At 43.6% G+C, this 23,235-nt stretch overlaps 1 protein-coding gene across 1 annotated transcript; it reads left to right on the plus strand.

Moving 5' to 3' along the window:
- Positions 1–798: 798 nt before the first annotated feature.
- LRRN1 (leucine rich repeat neuronal 1) lies at positions 799–22,042 on the plus strand. Its single transcript, XM_055709888.1, has 2 exons — positions 799–1,017; positions 17,317–22,042. The coding sequence occupies exon 2, from the start codon at positions 17,549–17,551 to the stop codon at positions 19,697–19,699; it is 2,151 nt and encodes a 716-aa protein (XP_055565863.1). The 5' UTR covers positions 799–1,017; positions 17,317–17,548; the 3' UTR covers positions 19,700–22,042.
- Positions 22,043–23,235: the final 1,193 nt, after the last annotated feature.

The raw sequence follows: 23,235 nt of genomic DNA on the forward strand, positions 1-23,235 counted from the left end.
CCTTGAATTTCAGGGTCAAATGACTCTTAGGGCTGAAGTCGTAGCCTATTTATCTCCCAGCTAATTCATCAAGCTCTCATGCAAGCAGCCATCAAGGACATGCAGATGTAATCTCAGTGAGTAATGCTGCTTTACTTATCTATGTAGGAAAATTTACCCTACACATGCCTCAACAGGTAGTGCCTGGTGCTGAGCCTCGGGGCACAGGGAGATCGCAGCACGTGGTGACCATCACACTGCCCTGCCTCCATGGCCAGAGCTTTGCCTCTCTGCAGAGAACAAAAAATCAAATATTTTTACATTCTGGAAGGCAACTACAACACACGCTACTTTGGCGCTACACCTAGATCCTTTCCATCATTTTTGATGAAGCCTGTAAACCATTTAGAAACAGGATTCCAAGGGCAAGCGGCAGTGCTTCCCGGCAGGTCTGTGCTCTCCTTTAGGGTACAGCATTAATTATAAGGATGGGGATGGTTTTCTTCATTCACTCAGCCCTTGTGGTACATGTGTCGGGGATGCTGTCCCTTCCGGAGCACGTGAATGACTTTCAATAGGCAGTGGGAATGAGGGGGCGGGGGGGATGTGCGGGCAACTTCTTCTTGGAGCTGTTAACTCTGAAACCTAATGGTGGAGCTCACCCGTAAGGCTGGGGGCGGAGCGTGGGGGGCGGAGCGTTAAGGGGAGGGGTCCCGCCCCGCCCCGCCCCTCCACGCTCCGCCCCCCCTCACGCCCCGCCCCTCGCAGATGGTGCCGGGGCAGCCAATGGGAGCGCAGCCCATCAGCTGACCGGCAGCGCCTACCCAGGTGCGCGCTGGCGGCGGCTCAGAGCGGGCGGTGGGCACCGGGCACTGGCACCGCAGCCTCCCGCCGCCGCTGCCCGCCCCTTAGCGGAGCAAGAGGAGGAAGAGGAAGGGCTCCATCCCTACCCCGTTCTCTAAGGCACCGCCAGCCCGCCCGCGGGGGGAAGCAGCAGCCCATGTGCCGCCCCCCGTAGCCCCCGGGGAGCGGCCGCCGGTAAGTGCCTCCGCCGAGCTCTCCAGGGAGGGAGCCGGATTTGCGGGACCCTCGCGGGGCGTTCCGCACCCCACCGCCACCCCCGGGTGGGGGCGGCCCGGCGAGAGGAAAGTTTGCGGTGGCGGCCGTGCCCCCGGGGGAGCCGCTCCCCCCCCGGGCCGCTGCCGGGACGGTCGCGGCGGGGTTCCCCGCCCGGCGGCGATGCCCACCCGCAAGCAGGACACCCCCTCCGCAAACGCGGGGGTCGGGGGGCACCGGGCCCCGCACCTGCGGCCGCTGGGGCGGGTGGATGCGGTGTAGCGGCGGCACAGCGGGGGCTGCCGCATCGCCCGCTCCGGCCGCTCCGCTTCCCCCTGCTTTAGTTCTGCTGTCAATCGCGCCTTTTTAAATTATTATTTTTAATTATAATTTTGATTTTTTTTTTTTGTGCTGACCGCGTGGCTCGGTCCCCCGGCGGCGGCCGCGTTACCTGCGCGGGGGGGGGGGGGGGGGGGGGCGCGGGGCCGCCTGTGCGGCAGCGCTGCCAGCATCCCCCAGCCCGGATTTGCATGCGAATGGGCGCGTATCCCGGCAGATGTCTTGCCTCATCCATTCACACGGGGGAATGTGAAAAGACACGGAGTCTTCAGTGTAACAATAGCCCTTAAGAAAATGGCATAAAGGCGCAGTGTGAGCGGGGCTGCCCGGCACCGGCGGCTCCGCCGCCCTCCCCCGCGGCCCGAGCGGCTGCCGGCGGGGCCACGGGGCCGAGCGGCCGCCCCGCACCTCGGGCACCGCGCTGCGGGGGCACTGCGGCCGCTGGGTGCTGCGCGGCGGGGCTGGGTGCTGCAGGGTTCCTCTGCCCGAGCCGCCTCCGCCGCCCGCGCCCGCAGCGAGGCTTTTTTATCGTTATTTTCATTTCGGAAATCGGTTGCCTAGAAGATGCACGGGGCAGGCGGCGGGGCGGCGCAGCCCCGGGCCCTCCCTGCGCGGGCGCGCAGCGGGACAAAGGGCCCTGCTGGCCTCCCCTTTGTTGGGGGCTGCCGGCTGTCAGGGGCCATTGAGCGCCGGGGGCTCGCCCCCGCCCCGTAAAGCCCCTTTGAGGGCGGGCGAGTGCGCATTGTGCCGGCGGTTCTGTCCTGCCGGGGAGACACAACAGATGTTGGCCTGCTCTTTTACCTCCTTCCCCAAGTTACTTAGTGCTGGTTCGGTGCGTTTTTCCCACTGGGCGATGGAAGGAAAAGTGACAGAATCCAACTCAAAGTACAGAATACTGTCGTGCGAAGGCGAGAGATCACACGCAGGATGCTCACGCATCCATCCTGGAGCTGCACGGTAGCTCCCAAGCTCCTCTCTGTACAAACTAGTTTGTGAACCTTTAAGTCTTTTTCCTTGCAGGCTTAAAAGGATCCCTATAAAACACACTTGGTATTTCTGAGCAAGACTGTAAACCTCAGAATAGTTCAGATGTGCGCAAGGTGATCTCACGGGTGCTTCAAATGCCCAACGTCACGTACCACATTGGTCCCAACCATACTCTGAAGGGTCCTACCAAAGTATATCCAAAAGTCTGACAAGTTGAAATTTAAATTAAAGGACTGACACACTGACAGAAAGAGAGCAGAACCAACGCACACAGCCCCCCTGATGACCAAGTGTTTAGGGGTAGGGTGTTTGCTATGTCAGGTCATAGTGGGGGCTCCTTCCCCTGGCCCAGCCGGGGCGTGCAGTGTCCACACGCCTGCGCTGCAGCCCCCTGCCCTGCCCTGGCCCAGGAGGGTGAGACCCAGGCTTTGCAAGAGCTGAAGTTTAACTTCTGCTGTAAAAGTTAAAGTGTTATCCGAATAAAATTTTATGTAGTCCCTCCCTACAAAATTATATCTCACTGTAGGCATTTTGGACTTTAACAAACCAGTTACTGTGATGACTAGAAAGTATTTTCCATTTACCTAGAACAGACATGAATACTACTACTGATTATTAAAGGAAATAGGTTTTTGTATCAAGTTGTACCAATCGTAAAAGGATAAAAACTTTTCAACATTAACTGTGAAAGACCTTCTTTTAATTGACATGAATAATGCTGAGCGCATCCAAACTTAACGCTGCAAAAAGAAACTTCTGTTCAGTCTGGTTCACCAGGGCTCAGACAACTGTGCAGGCGCGGATCCAGCTTGGAGGCTAGGAAGCCCTGGTTTCAAACCAGTCCTATATGCGTTTCATTCCAAATGTGATCGCTGAAATAAGCATTAGTTAAAGCTTTCATCAGCATATCATAAATAAACACTTAAGTACCCCTTGGTAGGTGAAGAGCTGCTCCTTGCTGCTGGGACGCGCAGCACAGCGGCAGAGGCGGCAGCCCACGCGGAGGTGATGCTGCAGCCTTTTGTTTTACTTCGATACAGTATCGTGGCACTGCAGAAGCCAGAAAAACTTTTGCTAATCGGCGTGCTGTATTCCTGCTGCATCTGTCTGTCAGCAGGCTGCCGCCGCCAAGGCAGGCGGCAGCCACCAGCTCTTGATTATTTTTTTGTAGGGACACTTAAAGCACCTTGGATGAATCATAACCCCAGTCAAGTATTACTGCTACTGCAGCTTGCGTAGTTTAATATTTACTGAAAAGGTGATTTATTTGCGTTATTGAGTCTACAGCGGTTCTTTTTCTTGCTGTTAGGGATGATATAAACTCCAAGTTAATTTCAACAATATTTTTTTTTTTAATTTCTTGTACAAATTGTTTTGAAGCTATTATTTCTCTTAATGATATCAGTGAGTAAAAAAAGTTTTTTTTCACTTTGGTAGATGGGTTGGAGCTCTATGCTACATTATTTCTGCCTCTTCTGGATCTGCCACTTCCCCAGGCAAGCACCTTGGAACATGCCTGGTCCCAGGTCAGGCTTTGTGTCAGGCTCAGACTAGGATCAGGCAGCAGAAAAAGGCAAAACCAAAGAAAAAAAAAGTTGTGATGTTTATAGAAAGACACTGGTTGTTACCAGCATTTATTTTTTTTTTTTTTTCAACCAGTAAAGTAGCAAGATGCTGAAAATGTTTACTGAAGAGCCAAACGTTTTCAGAAATAAAAATAATTTTCTTTTATGGCGCATTTTCTAACTATGGAGGTGACTGTTCTTTGAAGCCCTGATTAATATAAATGAGTTGTAATTTTCTGACCAAGCCATCCTAGTTCACATATATTATTCCATTGGCAGACATGTGGTCTCCACAGCTGTCCCCTCATTTGTGTATGAAATGGAAACACTGGTGGCATTTGTAGGTTACCATAGTTACACGAACAATACACGTGTGAGGCTTCATCCTGCCAAGCTCCAGATTTTTTCCTGGCAGACATTTTGCAGACACAGAACTGAAGAAAATCTATGTAAAGTTTTTGGAAGCACATAAATCCGTTTCTCCTCCTCTCTGTTTGTGTAATGTTATTTGACAGGGAACCTGCATTTCAGGCTCAGGACAGCTCAGTTCTGCATCTTCTCCCAGTTGGGGAGGCCATTGTGGGAGATGCATGATGCTCCCAGGAATCATAAATTCTAGGCTTCAGTCAAAAGCAGTTAAGTAATTAGCAGGGTCGGGCCTTAAATGCTCTGAGAAATACAAAACACATCTTTCTTAAAAATAACTTTCAGCACAGCAAGGTCTATGCAAAACAGAACATCTGAGTTGCAATAGCTTTTCTCCCAGTTGTGTTACGCGGGTTAGCAATGCCTGTTGGGCTCCTGGGGGAGTGGAGGGGTGGGGAGGAGCCAGCCCCCACCACCCGCTCCATTGGGAGCATCTGCAGAAATCCAGGAAAGGGCACTGAAAAATATTCCCTCGCTCAGTTTTGCTCTGTGGTTACCATGTACCTGCTAGGGGAAGAAAGATGGGCAAGAATAAAGAAAATCACCAAGTTGGCTTAGGAACGGGTTGTGTCAGTATATCATAAAACTAGTAAATAATGGGGTTTCTCTAAGACTCGGAGTGCTTAAATTCGGCATGGAGAACGCAGAAGACTACCTTGATAAGAAACAGTCTACAGAGGGTGTGCTTGAGTTAGTCAATGATTTTTCCAGTCTGATTCTCATCCTGTAGCTGTTACTAATGGACTTCGTAAGGTCAGGAACAGAACGTGCCTCCATACGAGTTTAAGAGGTACCGGATTAAAGTTCTTGTCGACCACATTCTCCTATTCATTGCTGCTTAAAGCCCTACAATTTTATTCAAATTTTGTTTTGCTATTTATATGTCATCTTTCATTTTCCTACATATGGCACTGAAGGAAAATACTGGGTTGGCCTGTTTTGGATTGGCCTAATTCTTCTCCTGTTGAAGACCGCAGAAGTCTTTGGCATCAGTGGGAAGAGAATTAGTCTCTGCTCTTAAATTCTGCTGCAAAATGTTCTTATAACTTCACCTTCTAATTCATAAGATCATAATGTGGTGCTACAAGCCAGCATTTTCTCAACTTTCCAGCTGGCTGAATCAAAAGAACAGGACCTGGTTTTTACCTGGAGCACAGTTTCTAAAGATCAAGTATTTGAGATGGAGTAGATACCTACTGCTTTTTTCTTCTCTTCTCTTTTCTTTTCAACTTAAAGAACAACAGGGCAAAGCAATTGTAAGTAACGGTCTTGAAATATTTAACAAGGTGCTGTACTGAGAATGCACAGAAGTTATAAAAGTGCCATAGAGAAACAGCTCTTTCCTTTATTTTATTGGCTACTGTGGTCTTGCTACATAACTCTCTCTGCTGAGGTGCCGCCCTTTGGTCCTCGGTGGTGACACAGCCCAGTATTTTCCCCAGGCACTTACCAAACAGAAGCAGTGCCGTTAGTGCCGGAGGCAAAGATTACTGTTGGGGCTGGGGTTCTTTTAGACATTTTAGGGATTAAAACCTTCTTGTTTCCAGGTATTTAATTTAACAAACTCTAGTGGTTCCAGCAATTTCGGCATCTGTCAGCTTTGATTAGAGCAGGAGTCCTGACCGCTTTTTGAAGCCAAGTCCCCTGCAAGGTATCTGGCAGGGTTTGCCTCTCGCTGGTTACTCCGGCGTTACCGAACACCCGTGGGGCTGCTCCCACCCGTGGCTCAACTGGTCCTGGTGTGGTACAGCCTCTCTCCACATCCAGCGGTGCCTGGCCAGGCAGGGGTGGGCAGCACCAGCCCCTGTGCAGGGGGGGGCCTTCTCACAAGGGAAGGGAGTAAAACCCCAGGGGGGTGTTGGGGTGGCTGGGGCTCTGCATGCCATGGGGCTCCAGGAGCAGGAATAGAGCAGGATCTACCCACCAGCTTGTTCTTCCAGCGCTGCGGGTGGGAGCCATCGCTGCCCCATCCCACTGGCAGCCTGAGTCCCAGCTGGATGGGGCAGCCCCATGTCCCTGGGGACTACCAGCGGGGAGATCGGCATCGTCAGCTGAGAGGCACTTGCTTCACCTACAGGGTCACTTTTGTAGACAAGCAAGGAGGTCTGACAGTCAAGTGCAGGACTGAAAAATGGCACAGCTGGCACTGGGAAGCTGTGTCCAGCACGTCCATTTGATGCTGCTTGTGCACATATTGAATATTATCCTCTAGAAATGCCAAGTTCTGGTTTCACATACACATACTCAGTACCAAAGACAGCAGAAGGTTCAGGCTGACACCAAACCCAGACTCCCCTGTTTTCAATAAACACCCATCAAAGCTGGAGGAACTCCACCGCTGACAATGCAGTTAACCCAGATCTCCATCTCTAGCTGCTGTCTTTGTCCTTTTCACTGCAGTGCTTCACCAAAGGTCACTAGTCCTTATTTTATCAGTCAGGTTTTAAAGATAACATTAATGGTGTGGAGACAACTAGGGGCTGTTTCAGTTCATGGAAAATGTTGTCTGGGTTTCTCCTCCATCCTGGAGTCAGACCTATCGCATACTCCTCAATGCCTGATTTTGTTTCACTTATAACTACTTTTGTACAGTCAATGTAACTCGAGTTGTCAAGCAAAATGCAGCCTGGAGTTTGTCTTTATGTAAAAGCTGGATTCACGCTAAACTCATGACTAACCCCCACCTGCAGCAGCACTACGGTGGGGTGGGGGGCCTCCAGGACATGCACTGCGACGCCAGCCCAGCTCCCAGGCAGCCACAGCTCCCAGGTTTGCATACGGTCCAAAAGGCTTGGTCTACCTGGACTAGCCCAGGATTTCTGTGGGTTTGAGGGCTTGGTTGGCCAGCAACATGGTGAAAGATCAGACTAGCTTCTAAGAAACACATAAAAGTTCAGAGAGAATTCTTGAGCCTGTCCAGAATTTGGTAGAAGAGCATTTTATGGGTGTTTTTTTTATAAAATATCAATCAAAGCTTGGATTATCTTTTTGTAATTTGAAAGTGTTTGTCACTGATATAATGAATCCTACATTTTCTGTTATTTCATGCATCATACAATTTATTTGATTAAGCAAGTCCAAAAATACCTAGTAAATGCACACCTTGCTAATGTGCTGCATATAATTACTAGGATGCAGATGAGCTACTGATTGGCCTTGCTAAATGTTTAAATTACAAATGATCCATCACTCTAACAGAAATAGAGTAAATATTGATAGTTACGGAGCTCCACCACTCATAATAGGCATTGCAAAATAACTTATTTTACCCATAGATGAAACCAGTTAAGTGAACCAGCTGCAAAAACTTTTTAAACAGGTGATTGAAAACAGGTCTTTAAAATGGTTTCATCTATAAGGCAATGAGTAAAACCAGATAAGTGTTCTTTATAAATTCACTGGCAAATGTTTTCCTCTATCCTTCTGCCCACTTCAAGTGAAAGAAGTCCAGGATATACAAATATTACTGTCCCTGAATGAATCAGCTTCATTGGGTAAAGAACTTATCTGTAAAGCATCAATAACTCAACATTTTGAGAGAAATAACTTCTATGTTTTCTGCAATAGGCAGCTATTTTAGTACCTCCAAGATTTGCAAAAACTTATGAAATAAACCTATCCGGGGAAAAACTGCTGACTTTGCCATGACAAGACTGAGGACTGAAGCTAAAGGAACAATTTATAGGTCTCTTCTTAAACATACAAATACATTAAATATGACATATTTTATCTCTCTATCTCATAAACATCTCAAAACAAGATTGTGATCTCTGAGCATGAAACAAAGTCTCAAAATACAGGTGATACTTGAGATAACGAGAAATAGCTAAATGTAGGCTATTAACATTTCCACCATTCTCAGCTGAATGAGCCCTCCTTTCTTGATGACATGGCAGACGACCTGCTCTACGTTCCAAGCAATACTCCTTGAACAATTTTGGAATGAAATACTGATTGAAAGCATATGCTCCATAGAACGTGTATTTTCTCAGGACAGTGTAATGGTACGTTGGGTATCAGTTGTGAACGAAAGAAGGAGGTCTTCAGAAAAAATGGCAAAAAATTTGTGTAGAAGCCCATTTGAAACCACAAAAAGACTTATAACAAAATGCAGGGGACAGCCATGTAATACAGCTATCTAACTGGAGAGAAAATAACTTTTTTTCTTAGATCAGAGTAAAGCCTTAGTTCAGAGTAGTACCAAAACCAAATCTGTGGCCACTTAATGGAATTACTTCCATCCCATCTCGACTTGGTTGAGTTCCAAATCTTTGTCTTGGTGCTGACAGCCTTTGTATTAGATCTCAGCACCTCCTATGATAAATATGTTTATTTTGTTATTGGTATGTTCAGAGTCTTGAGTGAACAGCAAGGTGTTGCTTATATGTAAATACAGCTCAGAAATAGCGGATTTGATCTTGCAAGCATGTAACTCCTAGGGAAAAAAAATAATAAAAGCCTATTTTATTCTAAGGGCTGAAGTCTGTGTAAGCACGTTACATGTATAAACTGTGCAGATACAGAAGTAGGCTAACAGTAAAATATAGTTTAATACTTAACCACTAATAATTGAAAACTAAACGCATAGTACAGCCACAAGAAATGGAATTATCAAAGTATAGAGTGTAATGAGGACCAGAAAAAGAACTCTCTTTCTTGCTTGAAGATAAACAGTTGAAGCTACAGATGGCTGGCTTATTACATAGACTTGTGCACGCATGCGTACATACAATTTTTTAATAAGTTCAATGCATTTCCTACAGCCAGTGTTATGATGTTGATTTTATAAATACCTACTGCGATACCGACTCATTTCAGTTTTTATTTATTGGCTACCATTTCTAGCACGGGATTTTTTGGCATCCTTTATGGTAGTAGCAACTACTTACACACCGGGGTCTTTCCCAACTGTGGGGGATCCTGAATGACTCATAAAACTGGAGTTTGATCTAGAACTGTGTAGGAAGCAAAATAATCACACTGCCAGAAAGCTAGTCAGCAAAAATAGAGGAAGAGGATTTTTCTGTTGCTTCGTGAAAATCCTCTGGAGTTCTGGCATCCATGTTTCTCACGGTTAAAAATATTTCTCATGTGCTCCTTATTTCATTATTATTAATACTTCACCTCCACTAGCCAAGCTGCCTTCGCTCTCAAGAGTAGTTAAAAAAAAAAAAACAAAACAGGAAATTCTACTCCAATATCCAACCCAATCTCTTAATGCCCTTGTTCCTCTTCTACAGCTCATTTTCTTTAAAACAAACAAACAAACAAAAAAAAACAACACAAAAACATACAAACCAAAAAAAAAACCCCAACAATTTTCACTTGCACTGTACTGATTTTGAGAGACAGTAAGAAGCAGAGATTATCTGAGTTGCTCTGGTATGAAATCCTCGTGAGGTAGGTGCCCCCATGGCTAAGAAGATGTTCTGATCCTTCCATGTCATTCTGAGATCCCAGATATGCCAAGACTGAATTCTATTTCTTCAAATGTGATTAGAAGACAAAGCAGTGTGTCTCCAGTCTTGGTCCTCTTCCATTCTTCACCCAGCAGATACACTACATGCAAAAAATAGTTGGAACGGGTCTTCCTAAATTAGTTATGCTCCGTAAACTTTAGACACTGTGCAAGCTAAAGCCAATTAGGTTTAAATTCTCTCTGGCATCTAATATATACGGAAGGCGGTGAATGCATTACAGCATGTACAGGTGGAAATGGAATCATTTCTCCTGTGGTTTGTCCCCCATCAGCTGCAGGTATCGCCCTGCATTTCAGTGCAGAAGGGAAGAGCTGCAAGGAAGGTCTCGTGAAACCGGCTCCTAACCTGACAGTGGAAGTTATTTGGTTAGCTGTCCGAAAAGGTGATCTCGTAAAATAATTTTATCTGGTAATTATGTGGAATGAAGATAATAATCACAGACATGATTCTTCTCCGTCAAATGAAATAAAAGCCTTACTACTGCCTTCGTATCAAGCCAGAGTAGACCCTGCGTAGCAGGACATGGAAACTAGAGTCATGGGCAATAAAAGACCAGCCCAAGTTGTCCCAAGATTGATCTATTTTATGATAGTCAACATAGTAAGGAAGTAGATAATAAATTGGGTTTCTAATGTAAGATTATTACTACCGTACAAATTTACCTGGCCTTTCAGGTTTTCAGGGCTTTTGAATGGGTTTATGAGGTGGGGTTTTTTTCTTCTCTAAAGAAAAAGCAAATGAAACTATATAATTTGACAACCCATTGTTTGGAAAGCACTTATTATTCCTGATGTTTCTAATATGACTTGTTAATGGTAATTTGTACAAGATTTTCAAACAGATGACAGAAGCTGGGTTGCAATTCCATGGTTGATTTGATGGGCCATCAATATACAGTAGCTGTACTCTGCACAGTATCTAGCTCCTTCTACTCAAGATCAGTGTATGAATGAAAATAATTTTTCTTTCTCCTGCATATTTACATCAATATTTTAATGAAGAAGTCTTAGGAATATTTACATCAATATTTTAATGAAGAAGTCTTAGGAATAAACCCCAATAAATTACAAATTTTAAAGATTTAATATGCTGTTTCTACAGTGCAGGCATTATGAATAGGATGCTCTTCGCGTTTTTTCTGTGGAGATAAGACTAGTATTTTTCAAAAGAACACAGATAAAGCATGCTAAGGTCATCTTGAAATACAGCAAACCGCCTTCTCAACAGAGCTTTCCCTAAAATTAAACACTGACTTTATTTTGACGAAATGTGTGCACAGACAAGAAGACAAAGTAGGCATTATTTGCAAGGAAAAAAAAAGCCCAAACCTTAAATATTACAAAACCCTGAGGATGTGTTTTGAAGCTTTATACCATTATTCACATCCTACAGGCCCTTGGTTTTGTCTTTGCTTTTAGTAACCAGCTCCCATTTTCACTTTTTGGTATGCTCTTTCAGCTGACTCACATCATTTCCAGCTTGACTCTTCTGTATTTTGCTTATTATTGTAAATAGCTTATTTCCTGATGGTATCAGAGACTAAAAACCTCAGTGTAAAAGACTTACTATCAGGCATGTTTCCGCAATATTTTTCTAAATAGGGAGGACTGGACTTACAAATCTGATTCCTGGGAAAGGAGCCCGTTCCATAGGTTAGCTGGAAGTATCCTGGTTATTAAACTCAATGGCCAAGTCCAGTCTCTTTCTCTAGGATGATCAGGGTCACTGATGCTTTTGACTGCAGTAAGCCCCAATTTTAGTGACACAACGCTTCAGACCAGCTTTCGCATTGCGCTTACTCATGTGCTTTAGTGGGTGCACAGACATATTCACCTGGCGCTGCTGAAATGCCTGTCCCTCCTAAAGCACGACCAAGGGTTATTGCTCACCTGTGGCACGGCACCTATAGCTCAGGTCTTCTCTATAGAAAATGGGCAGGTAAAGAACTGCCAAGGCCCTTCTGAAGCTCAAAGCAAGGCAAGGCACTTTGTACCTCCGACACACACGCAGTACCCTTTCCTTAAACTTGTCAAACTGTCTTAACCCGACTGCAATGAACTAAGCCTGAGCTCGTTACGGGCCAGCTCATCTCCAGTGTTGCTTCTACCATGAGTAGCTCTTCAGGCTAGAGCTTTGCCAGGCCAGCCAAGCCAGGGTCGTTCAGCATCCCCTCTCTGAACAAGCTCTCCCATTCCCCGGCTGTGGAGCAAGCCTTGTGCTGATCCCCGCCTGAATTCAGTTTTCTCGAGCACCACGTTCTAGCTGAAGCTTCACCAGTTCTTACACCTTGGCACTAATACTGGGTCACTGCAGCATGCCCCAGATTCCTGGGCACAGGTGCTGGGCTGTCTAACCCGCTTCTTCCTGACGTACCTGAATCCAGGACACAGCAGCCCAAGGACAAGTTTTCCCAAACTGACTGATGATGAGGGCTGTTTAGATGGCAGTAGTTTCACAAACGATGATGATGGGGAACAAGAAAGCTGCACGAGTCATTAGCAGAACATTAGCACAACAGACAATTTTCCGAAAGACTAGCTACATTACTTAGGCTCAATATATGAAAATGTTTCTGTGGAGAGATGGGTAGGTACTGCAGATCAGGCTGTTCTTCTGGCTCACAGCAAGTGCAAAATAAATTGCTTGTCTTAGCCCGAGGTAATTTTCTTCATGTATCTGATCCCTCAAACTTTTACCTAGGCACATTTAGCACATGTGGCTGCCAACCAAAACCTGTGCCGATGCTGCTTGCAATATAAAAGAAATTTTGCAAGAATGAACCACTTAACTGTGGAGAGAGAAGATTTTCTGTGGTAGTATCACTGTTTCAAAACAGGCATCCAAATATCCATGTGCAAAATGTGTTGGGGTTTTTTTCCATTAATTTCTAATGGTGATCATTAATACTGTTGTCAAGACAGTGGCAACACTTTGTCTTCATATTACCAAGAAAAAATTGTTTAGTATCTGGGTTTTTTTAGTTGGCAAGTTAGCTATGCACACTTAATGAACAGTAATTTCATGATTGTCCCTTCATGTTCTCCTCTTACTGCATTGTGGACTTAAACGTACTTTTTCTATGGATCACCTGAAAAACGAGACAAACTCTTAAAAGCCATCAGCAAGGCTGTGGTGCCGGCACACACCTCTTTCCACCCCACAGGAAAGCTGAAATGAAGGATCTTCTGCTCCATAATACCAAATACCCACCTTACAGTTCCTTGGGCCAAACAAATTTTCAATATTAAACAGTTTTCACAACCTCCCTGGCAAGGGAACAATGCTTATGTTTTCTGCCCCCAAGAAACACGACCAAGCCCACAGCCCAGGCAGCCAGGGTTTGCTGGCTGGCAGGAACATGGGTTCTTAATGTACTGGGTGCCAAGAGTGCTTTGGAAAATGCATTTATTTAGCCCTTACTAAAATAATTCCCTCCATATCTCCTGTATAAAATTAACCATTATTCCTGTTGATACCAAGTTAACAGCCGTTATGACCGTTGTGGTTTGCTACAGCAGGAAATATGAATTTAATAAATGAGAGGGAAGGCAGAGAATGCTAAAAGCTATCCTTCACCTAAGCTCGGTTTCTCCTGAAAGAAAGTATAATACCCTCTTACTCTTTAGGGAAATTTTTCCTCACCCGGTATTTTTAAAAGAAATTATTAACACATAATTAGAAGTGCCTTCAATCACGTGACCCATATTAAATACCATTTTCAGAAAAAGGAAAAAAAAAAGATTTTGTGATATGATTCTGTCCTAAGGGTGGTTTTGAGGACTGGTATTCTCCCTTACTCCGAAAAGCCTGGAGCCAGCTACCAGGGATGTACTGTATTAGTTTTATGTTAAAAAAATAACAACTTCATACAAAAAGGATCTCAGTGGGCAGAATGCTGAGATGTCTGGCAGAAAAGGGGCAGACACCAGCACTCCAATTCTTCTCAATTCAGTCTCACTGATTCCAGTGAGAGTTGGGAACTTTCCCAGGAGCCGTCCCCGGTTTCTCCACAGGGACTTGGTGATTATTCATTGGCAGCTATTTAGAACTGCATACTGTCATACTGTCACAGGTTTTCTTTTCAAAACCTGGTTGTTCTCCAGCTTATAAAAAAAAATAAAAAATAAAATCCTACATACATCTCTCCTGTCTTGCGTTTATGTGGAAAGATGTGATTATAATTCTAGATAGGGCTTCAGAACCTGAGTAAGAGTCTAACATTGCAGGAGCATAGTCTTGTAGCAAAAAAAATCATGCTATTCCATTCCTTTGGACAGTACCCATCACAGCAGTGTCTGGGACTAGTCCTGCCGATGCTGCCGAGTCTGCTGGGGCACAGGGACAGCTGTCGGTGACCCTTCGGCAGGGGCAGAGAGCTGGCAGCTGCCTCTTACAAACATGAGAGCTGAGATGGTCAAGCGTATCCTATATAAACAGCAGAACAGAAGCAGCTATTGCTATTTAGTTATATAAAAAACTGCAGTGCGCTTTTTCGCCGATAACGGCTGCCTCTCTGTTTTTTATCAGAGCGACGGATGGGGTTTTATAGCATAAGCAGTAGCTAAAGCAAAAGTCCATGACTTGGGTTTTCCCTCATGTGGTGGCCTCTGGGCTGCCATTCACATAAGCACAGCACTAAAATGGACTGGGGCGTGTGTAGCCCATCAGAATTTACTTCTTGATTACACTTTTTCATTTATAGCTTCATCCAAGCTGCCGTGGGCTGGGGGAGATTGGAGACAGTAATGTGCAGGTCATTTCTAAAGAACATTTTCCAGTTAAAGAAAATTAAATCCATTTGCAGCAGAAAATAGCTAGAGAAGAGAAAGTGTCACTAATAACTTGTAAAATCATATGTTTACAGTGATCATAAACCCAGAACTCTATTCAATAAAACCAGAAATGCCTTCTTACCAAGGATGAGCAATAACTGTAATGTGCAAATAAAAGGATATAAGTATTCAACAAAGCAAGGATCAAATTTGATTATTATTTTTTTCCCCAAAAATCTAGATGTGCTCCAACATATTTTAGAAGCAGCTTTGAAGTCTTTTTCGGGCACTTTAATTTTAAAGTATTACATGATTCATATAACTACATCAGTACTAAAACATCATTAGGGCCCACAGCTTTCTAAGGCGTGGACTTTTCATCTACTTAGAAAAAAGTTATGGGAGAGACTCTGGGGGCTTGACTGCCGGGAGCAGCATCGTCTCTCGTAGTGGCGTGGGGTTTGGTGCAGGCTGCTGACCGCCGTGCCCCGCGGAGCCAGGCTGGACCAGAGGCATCTCCCTGCACAAGGCGGGGTGGCAGCTTGGCACCTCCCGCACATCTTTACCAGCTGAAATCACTGCCTGCATTATTAACAGACAAATACTGTAATTTGAAAAATTTGAAAAATCTGGAATTAAATCAATTAAACTTCAGATGTCATCAGTGTTCCTAGAACTGCCTAGCTTGGGTCAGCAACAGATGTATTGTTATTGAGAGGAGCATTCATTAAAGTCAGCATAACGCAGTTTATGCCAGCCTCCTCGTTGCTCTATGTTAATATATTCCTTACTATTACAGTGCAGCTAGGATTTTTTTTCTAAACGCAGTTAATGACTTATTCAATTCTTCCATCAGTTGAAAGTTACTTGAGAAGGAGTATTTTTCTTGTGTTCTATATCTGTTTCCCACCCTTCAGCATCGTCTCCTCAGCTCTCACTGAAGTCTCAGCTACCGGAGAGAAAAATCTAACTTAACACAGTCAAATGCTTTCTGGCTAACACTCCTGTTCCACTTCCTCCAAAACACAACCACAGAACAAGTAACAGCTTGCCAAAATCAAAATGTTACATGGTGTGTTCTACTTGCAGCACTGTATCATAATAGCAAATAAAATACTGTCATTTCATTTTTAATATGCTGATCAGATTTTGAAGTAAAAGTGTTGTATAAACGGCATTCCTGTCACCATTTAGATGACTATTTTAAAACTGTTTTTAAAAGCTGTACTTAGTTTTATTATTTTATATAGCAGTATCTTTTCTGTGCTTTGACTAGATTGAGGCTTCACTACGTTCTAATTGAAAAAGATGCCATTTCCCGCTTTCTGCCATTACAATTTATCACTGTTACGTACTCCATCTCAGCCATAGCACAACTTGATTATTTTAGTTACATAAAAAGAAAAAAAACACTTGTTTGAGAAGTCTGAACTGCAATCATTAGAGCATGAGATTTACAGCGTTGCCTCGAATTTCAAGAGGTCTGCTCTTTACAGCCTTATGCAGATCTGTCACATGCCTTGCTTGCACATGCTTTTATTTAATTCCAAGGTCACTGAACACATGCACTAACCTGGTTAACCTTCACTGTGACTTATGGTGTGCTTTATCTGCCAATATCGATGTGCATACAGCTGGGCATGTGAAATGGCCACCACAAGCACTAGCTGGGAGAAAATCACTTCATGCAGCATCACCATCGCCAAAGCAACATACTTGGGAGCTGAAAGACGGGCAGCCAGGGTATTTACTGGCACAGGCCCTAGATTTCAAATTTGTACACATACACACAGAGAAACTCTCAAAGCTGTACCCATGCTTCTTACAACAGCAGTAATACATAAGTTCGCAGGTAACAAACTCTTTCCTGGAGCTTACTTTTTCAATAAAGTGAAAAGGGGAAAGATTTTACTAAGAGCTTAGATTTTGCTTGAGTACGTCGCAACACAACAGATTTTCTGAGGTACTTTGGACCCTGTTGGGTTAATTTAAACATATTTGCATGAATAACTGCAGGCTCAAAAGATGTAAACGGTGTGGTTTACACAGCAATTTCGAGTCGTGGTGAGCAGTTTGCATATGATGCACAGTGTGGTACAAACCACTACAATAAGGACACTACATCCACTTAATCAAATTCACTGTTATTGTTTGGTGCTTAGTGGCATTAAATCTAAGCTGTTATCTGGAACCGATTTGATTAGCTCGGATGGATTTTGGCAAAGGTCACATGCATTTAGCTAGAAACTTATAAACCACCGTCTTCCTGAGCCTAAATTCCACAGACCTGAGCTCCGAGCCTCGGGCACGGCTCTGGCACCCCAATTCCCACTGGCATTACGCTCTGAACACTCGCTGGAGACCTCGCTGTGCTTGCAAGCGCATCCCCCATCCTTAGCATTCCTCAAGCCATTCAAACAAATATTGCGGAGTAAAACTGAAAGGTATCTGAAAGTTTTATGTTCCGATGATTGCATACATTGTTGCAGTCACTCGCTTGGGAACTATCAAAGAGCTTTCTCATGTAAATCCCAAGCAGGATAGAGTTCCAAACCCTACATCACCTAACAATACCAGATCAGGATTTTTGTGAGAGATGAATGTTAAAATAATTATTGTTTTCAGATATTTATTCTTTAAGGGATGAAGAAATTAAATAATGTATGAAGTGTATATGAGATGAGCGTAACATATTCCTTAATCTGTTTTCAGGAACGTCTTCAAACACTAATTTGCAGAAGATTCTGGGACATAGAGTTGCAGCTGAGAGTCTTCAGACAATTTCTTGCCTTCTCTGAGCTCAGCAAATTATCCTTCACCTTCTGGATGTCCAATCCTTTCACCTTAACCACTAAGCTTTACATTTTCTGCCTGACAACAAATCACCCTCTCGGTCTGCTGCCGTTTTAAGGGGCTGGGGAGCTGAACTCAGTAGGTGACCAGCATGGCGAAGGTTAGAGTTGTCTTAACTGTTTGCCAGTTGGTGCTAGAATTGTTAATGAATTCATTAACTGAGTCTTCCATACAGAGTAATGAATGTCCACAGCTTTGTGTATGTGAAATCAGGCCATGGTTTACACCACAGTCAACATACAGGGAAGCCACAACAGTTGACTGCAATGACCTTCGATTAACAAAAATCCCCAGCAACCTTTCCAGTGACACTCAAGTCCTCCTGTTACAAAGCAACAATATTGCAAAGACCACAGACGAACTCCAACAGCTGTTTAATTTAACAGAATTGGATTTTTCACAAAATAACTTCACAAGTATCAAAGATGTGGGGCTCTCAAATCTCACTCAACTTACTACTTTGCACCTGGAGGAAAACCAGATCACAGAGATGACTGACTACTGCTTGCAAGACCTTTGCAATCTTCAGGAGCTATATATAAATCACAACCAGATCAGCAGCATTTCTGCAAATGCCTTCTCTGGCCTGAAGAATCTTTTGAGATTACATCTCAACTCCAACAAATTGAAGGTTATTGACAGCCGCTGGTTTGATTCTACTCCTAACTTAGAGATTCTCATGATCGGTGAAAATCCAGTGATTGGAATACTAGATATGAATTTCAAACCACTCTCAAATTTAAGGAGCCTGGTTTTGGCAGGTATGTATCTCACAGACATTCCTGGCAATGCCTTGGTAGGCTTGGATAGTCTTGAAAGTCTTTCCTTCTATGACAACAAATTGGTAAAAGTTCCTCAGCTTGCACTTGAGAAAGTTCCAAATTTAAAATTCCTGGATCTGAACAAAAATCCAATTCATAAAATCCAAGAAGGTGATTTTAAAAACATGCTCAGATTGAAAGAGCTTGGAATCAATAATATGGGAGAACTCGTTTCTGTTGATAGGTATGCGCTTGACAACCTGCCTGAACTTACAAAGCTTGAAGCCACCAACAACCCAAAGCTGTCTTACATACATCGCCTGGCCTTTCGCAACGTTCCTGCCCTGGAGAGCCTGATGCTGAACAACAACGCCTTGAATGCAGTCTACCAAAAGACAGTGGAATCCCTTCCAAACCTGCGCGAGATCAGTATCCACAGTAACCCGCTCAGGTGCGACTGCGTCATTCACTGGATCAACTCCAACAAAACCAATATCCGTTTCATGGAACCTCTCTCCATGTTTTGCGCTATGCCTCCAGAATACAGAGGACAGCAGGTGAAGGAAGTGTTAATACAGGACTCAAATGAACAGTGTCTTCCAATGATCTCTCATGAGACCTTTCCAAATCACTTAAACTTGGACATCGGCATGACAGTGTTTTTAGATTGTCGGGCCATGGCTGAACCTGAGCCAGAAATTTACTGGGTCACTCCTCTCGGCAATAAAGTGACTGTCGAAAGTCTCTCTGACAAATACAAGCTGAGTAGTGAAGGCACCTTGGAAATCTCCAACATCCAGGTTGAAGACTCCGGGAGATACACCTGTGTTGCGCAAAACATAGAAGGGGCTGACACGAGGGTCGCTACTATCCGGGTGAACGGAACCCTTTTGGATGGGACCCAGGTTCTGAAAATCTATGTTAAGCAAGCCGAATCGCATTCCATCTTAGTTTCTTGGAAAGTTAATTCCAACGTCATGACTTCCAATTTAAAATGGTCATCAGCCACTATGAAGATCGACAACCCTCACATCACGTACACTGCTAGGGTCCCAGTTGACGTACATGAATACAACCTCACGCATCTACAACCATCTACGGATTATGAAGTGTGTCTAACCGTGTCAAACATCCATCAGCAAACACAGAAGTCCTGCGTCAATGTTACAACAAAAACCGCAGCTTTTGCACTAGACATTTCAGACCAAGAAACCAGCACTGCCCTCGCAGCGGTAATGGGATCCATGTTTGCTGTCATCAGCCTTGCCTCCATTTCTGTTTATATTGCAAAAAGATTTAAGAGAAAAAACTACCACCACTCATTGAAAAAATATATGCAAAAGACCTCATCAATCCCACTGAATGAGCTCTACCCTCCACTTATTAATCTCTGGGAAGGTGACAGTGAAAAAGACAAGGATGGTTCTGCAGAGACCAAGCCAACCCAAGTTGACACATCCAGAAGCTATTACATGTGGTAACTCAGAGGATATTTTGCTTCTGGTAGTAAGGAGCACAAAGACTTTTTTGCTTTATTCTGCAAAAACGAGAAGTTGAAGACTTTTGTATTTTTGACTTTGCTAGTTTGTGGCAGAGCGGTGAGGACAGGTGGATATTTCAGAATTTTTTAGTATAGCGTATCGCAATTGTTTGACACAAATGGCAGCTTCACCTAGCTTCCAATTCTTTTTTTATTTTCTTCTTTTTTTTTTTTTTAGTTATTGTGCTAAACTTAATGCTGTTCTAACTACAGTGCTGAATAAAATTAATGAGAGGCTGGGGTTGCCCTGTGATTCAAAAGTAGCACAACCCCATTCTTCTGAAGCCATCAGTAGAGTACAGGATCTTGCAAAGCTAACATACAGTTTTGAAACTGCATTGAACTAGGTTTGTAACACTGGTCTAAGGACTCATACTCGGAGAAAAGGAGACCTTGAATGATGTTAGTTGACTGTACCGTAATGTTGTATCAACTGATTTGAATGTTTTTGACTTTGAACAATGAGTTTTCTTTTTTTCTTTTTATTTTTGTAGTAGTTGAAAAGGCTTAGGTAAAGCTAACAGGCAATAGAAATATGTACATCCAATTTTTTAATGTAACAGACTAAATGTTAATTGTTCTCTTATTCTTTTTATTATATTTAGTAGACACTTTTGGAGAATACTAGAGTTTTGTTGTGTTTAAATCACCAACACATGGTGTATAAGGCAGGCAGAGTTATAATAAATTTAGTTTTGTTCTGATTTTTTATTTTAGAAGTCACAATAATGTACTGGGTTTAGATGTCACTAGTTTGACTGGTGATCATGTTTTGACATAAAATATATCCAAAATGTTATATAAAAATATTGTGGGGTTTTTTTTCTTGATGGAATTACGTTTCAACAATGTTCCTTTTTTTTTTTTTTTTCCTTTTGTATGCATTTATTTTAATAGCAGTGCTTTCTCTGCACTAGATGTGAAATACTGAAAATCATTTAATCAGAAAAATGTATTGGTATGGCTTTTGGACTACTTTTGGACTGTAAGTCACATGCAGAATCAAAACTGTTTGGCATAAGGTACCCAGCAAAAATAATGCAGAGTGTGTAACAAAAACATTTTCCTTTTTGTATATTTTCTGTTTATATTTTGAGCTAAGATATAAATGAAGCTGACATTTAGCTGTCATTACGATCAGTTAGGACAAAAAAAACCCCAACTCTGTGCTACCAAACTGAAATAAAACAGTTGAACCCTGGCATATAATTAAAATAAAAAACAACAACAAAACAAAATCAAATCTATTTGGATTAACATTCCTTCAAAAGCAGAAATTAAGATAGCTAAAACTAACAAGAAAGTAGTATATTTGGGTCCAGTACTGAAATGTATTTTTCACAGGCTTAAAATTAACCAGTACTCTTAAGTATTTTACTGAATTAATCTGCTAAAAGTGCAAAACCTCAGCAAGCAATGGTGTTTCTGTGTGTGCACTGGGTATAATATAAATGCATAATTTATAGTTGAACCTACAGAAGCTATGTACGTTGTCTTTTCTGAATCCATGGAAGTTCTCTGCAGGGACTGCACACGAGTCATGAGCAGGGTGGGTTTCTGGTGAAGTACGTGGCAACACTTATACTAGATACCTAATCAGTAAGCACAAAATTTTCTACACTGTATGACCATTATCAGTGTGCAATTTTTAAATGTTTTTACATACCAAATATGTTCTTGGTAAGTAAAAGTTAATTGTTAAAATAATGGATGTGCCTGGGTTTTAGGGTTGTTTGAAGTTTTTTAACTCACTAGCTTCTCAACTATATCAAAGACACACACACACACCAGAATTTACAGATAGCTTCAAACTTCTTTTTCCCCTTCAACCAACTGTTTAAAAGTGAAAAAGTTATCACCATAGTTTCACTAATAAGCTGCTTTGGTGTAAAAACTTCAGTACGTCTCTCGGATACATGCCTTGTTGATCTTGCTTTTCAGCGTAAAGCTGAGTGAAGCTATTAATTGCGCGTTTAAATCAAGCACTTATGCAGCTAAAAGCCACCTTTTATATGTTCATCGGATCTCACACACTTTTAATCGTGTGACGATTTGATGTTGGGATTAGGCAAGTGTCTTGATCGTGGAGAAGTAACATGGTGGAAGCATTTATTGGTCACCTTCTCTGTATTTGTTTTTAATGTTAATGGAAAATTTCGTCTTGCCTTCTTCTCCAGAAGAGCTTCAGAGCAATAATTATCATCTCGTCTATGTGCTATTCTAACCTTAAAACTCCTTCTATTATTATAGCAGGCATGGTGAATTAAAACTGAGATCGCTTTTGCGTTGATGATTCACTACTTTTTCCAGAGGAAAGGACACTGAGGACAAGGTTGACAACAAAATTACAGCTTCCAACTCGCATGACATCATAAAACTGTCTTTAGAAAATCATTAATTGAACCGGTGTCAGATGGTGCAGAGCAAGCCCCTCTCTCGATCACCTCCCCGGCCTCCCGCAGCACTCGTACAGCTATACCATAAACACTCGGTAACGCAGGTCACGCGAAGCGCACGGCCCTCCACCCGAGCCTCCCACCCAGCCTGCGGATGAACACATCACCGGGTCCACGGCGCCAGCTCTCCAGCCGCCGTAAGCTCGCCGAGCATGGGGCTGCCGTCCCACAGAGCGTCCCGCTCCTCCTCGCGGCCCCCGCCGCCCCCGTCACACACAGCGCAGAGATCCCTCTGCCCTGGGAACACGCGCGCAGCGGCCCGGCTCTGCTGGTGCAGGCAGAGCAAGCGAGAGCTTTGCTCCGTGTGTGTGGCCAGATTTGTTTTCACCTGGCTGTCTCCTGCACTTGGGGCAGTTTCAGAACCAAGTGCCTGGCAAAAAGGAAGGCGGCAGGGACTCGTGGCCATGGAGGAGGACACAGCAGCACTCAATGGCGTGATCAGCAATTGCCAACAGCAGCTGGGGCTACGGGAAGGAAAGCAATGCTTAACATGCTCCTTTGCACTGGGGAAATAACGGGCCTTTTGTTCCCTGCAGACCTATTTGGCAGTTTTATGTCACTTGTTATCTTTTTAGAGCAATGCTGTTGAACAACAGCAGGAGAAAATGGCCTTATGACAGCCGTGCGCTTCTCCAGGCTGTGCTGATCTGCAGTACTGCAGGGTAGCTGATGCTGCTGGGACTCCGGGAGAGGGATGCAGGTTACCTGAGAACAGCTGAGCAGCAAGAAGCACCTAGTTAATGTGGTATATCCTGCACACACAGCCACCAGTGATCAGTATTTTCAGCCCTGTAATCTGACCCCTTAGGATTCTGTACAGATCCCCCAGAAATTTAAAATTTTGCTAATAAAGGAAAAGCAGCAGCTAAAAGATTAATCACATGTGGCATATAATCTTAGTAATAACCTTCAACCTTGTGCTAGCAATTTTGTGCTTGCAGTTTATTGTAAGCAAAAATAAAAATACTCAGCCTAATTGCCTTCAAAATGTATTTGCATCTGCTATTCACTGAAGACAAAA

Source organism: Falco cherrug, chromosome 4, assembly GCF_023634085.1.
Source record: "Falco cherrug isolate bFalChe1 chromosome 4, bFalChe1.pri, whole genome shotgun sequence".
Lineage (NCBI taxonomy): Eukaryota > Metazoa > Chordata > Aves > Falconiformes > Falconidae > Falco > Falco cherrug.

What these genes read in the sequence shown, in the direction of transcription:
- LRRN1 (XM_055709888.1), top strand. Translation starts at nt 17,549, where the DNA reads ATGGCGAAGGTTAGAGTTGTCTTAACTGTTTGCCAGTTGGTGCTAGAA.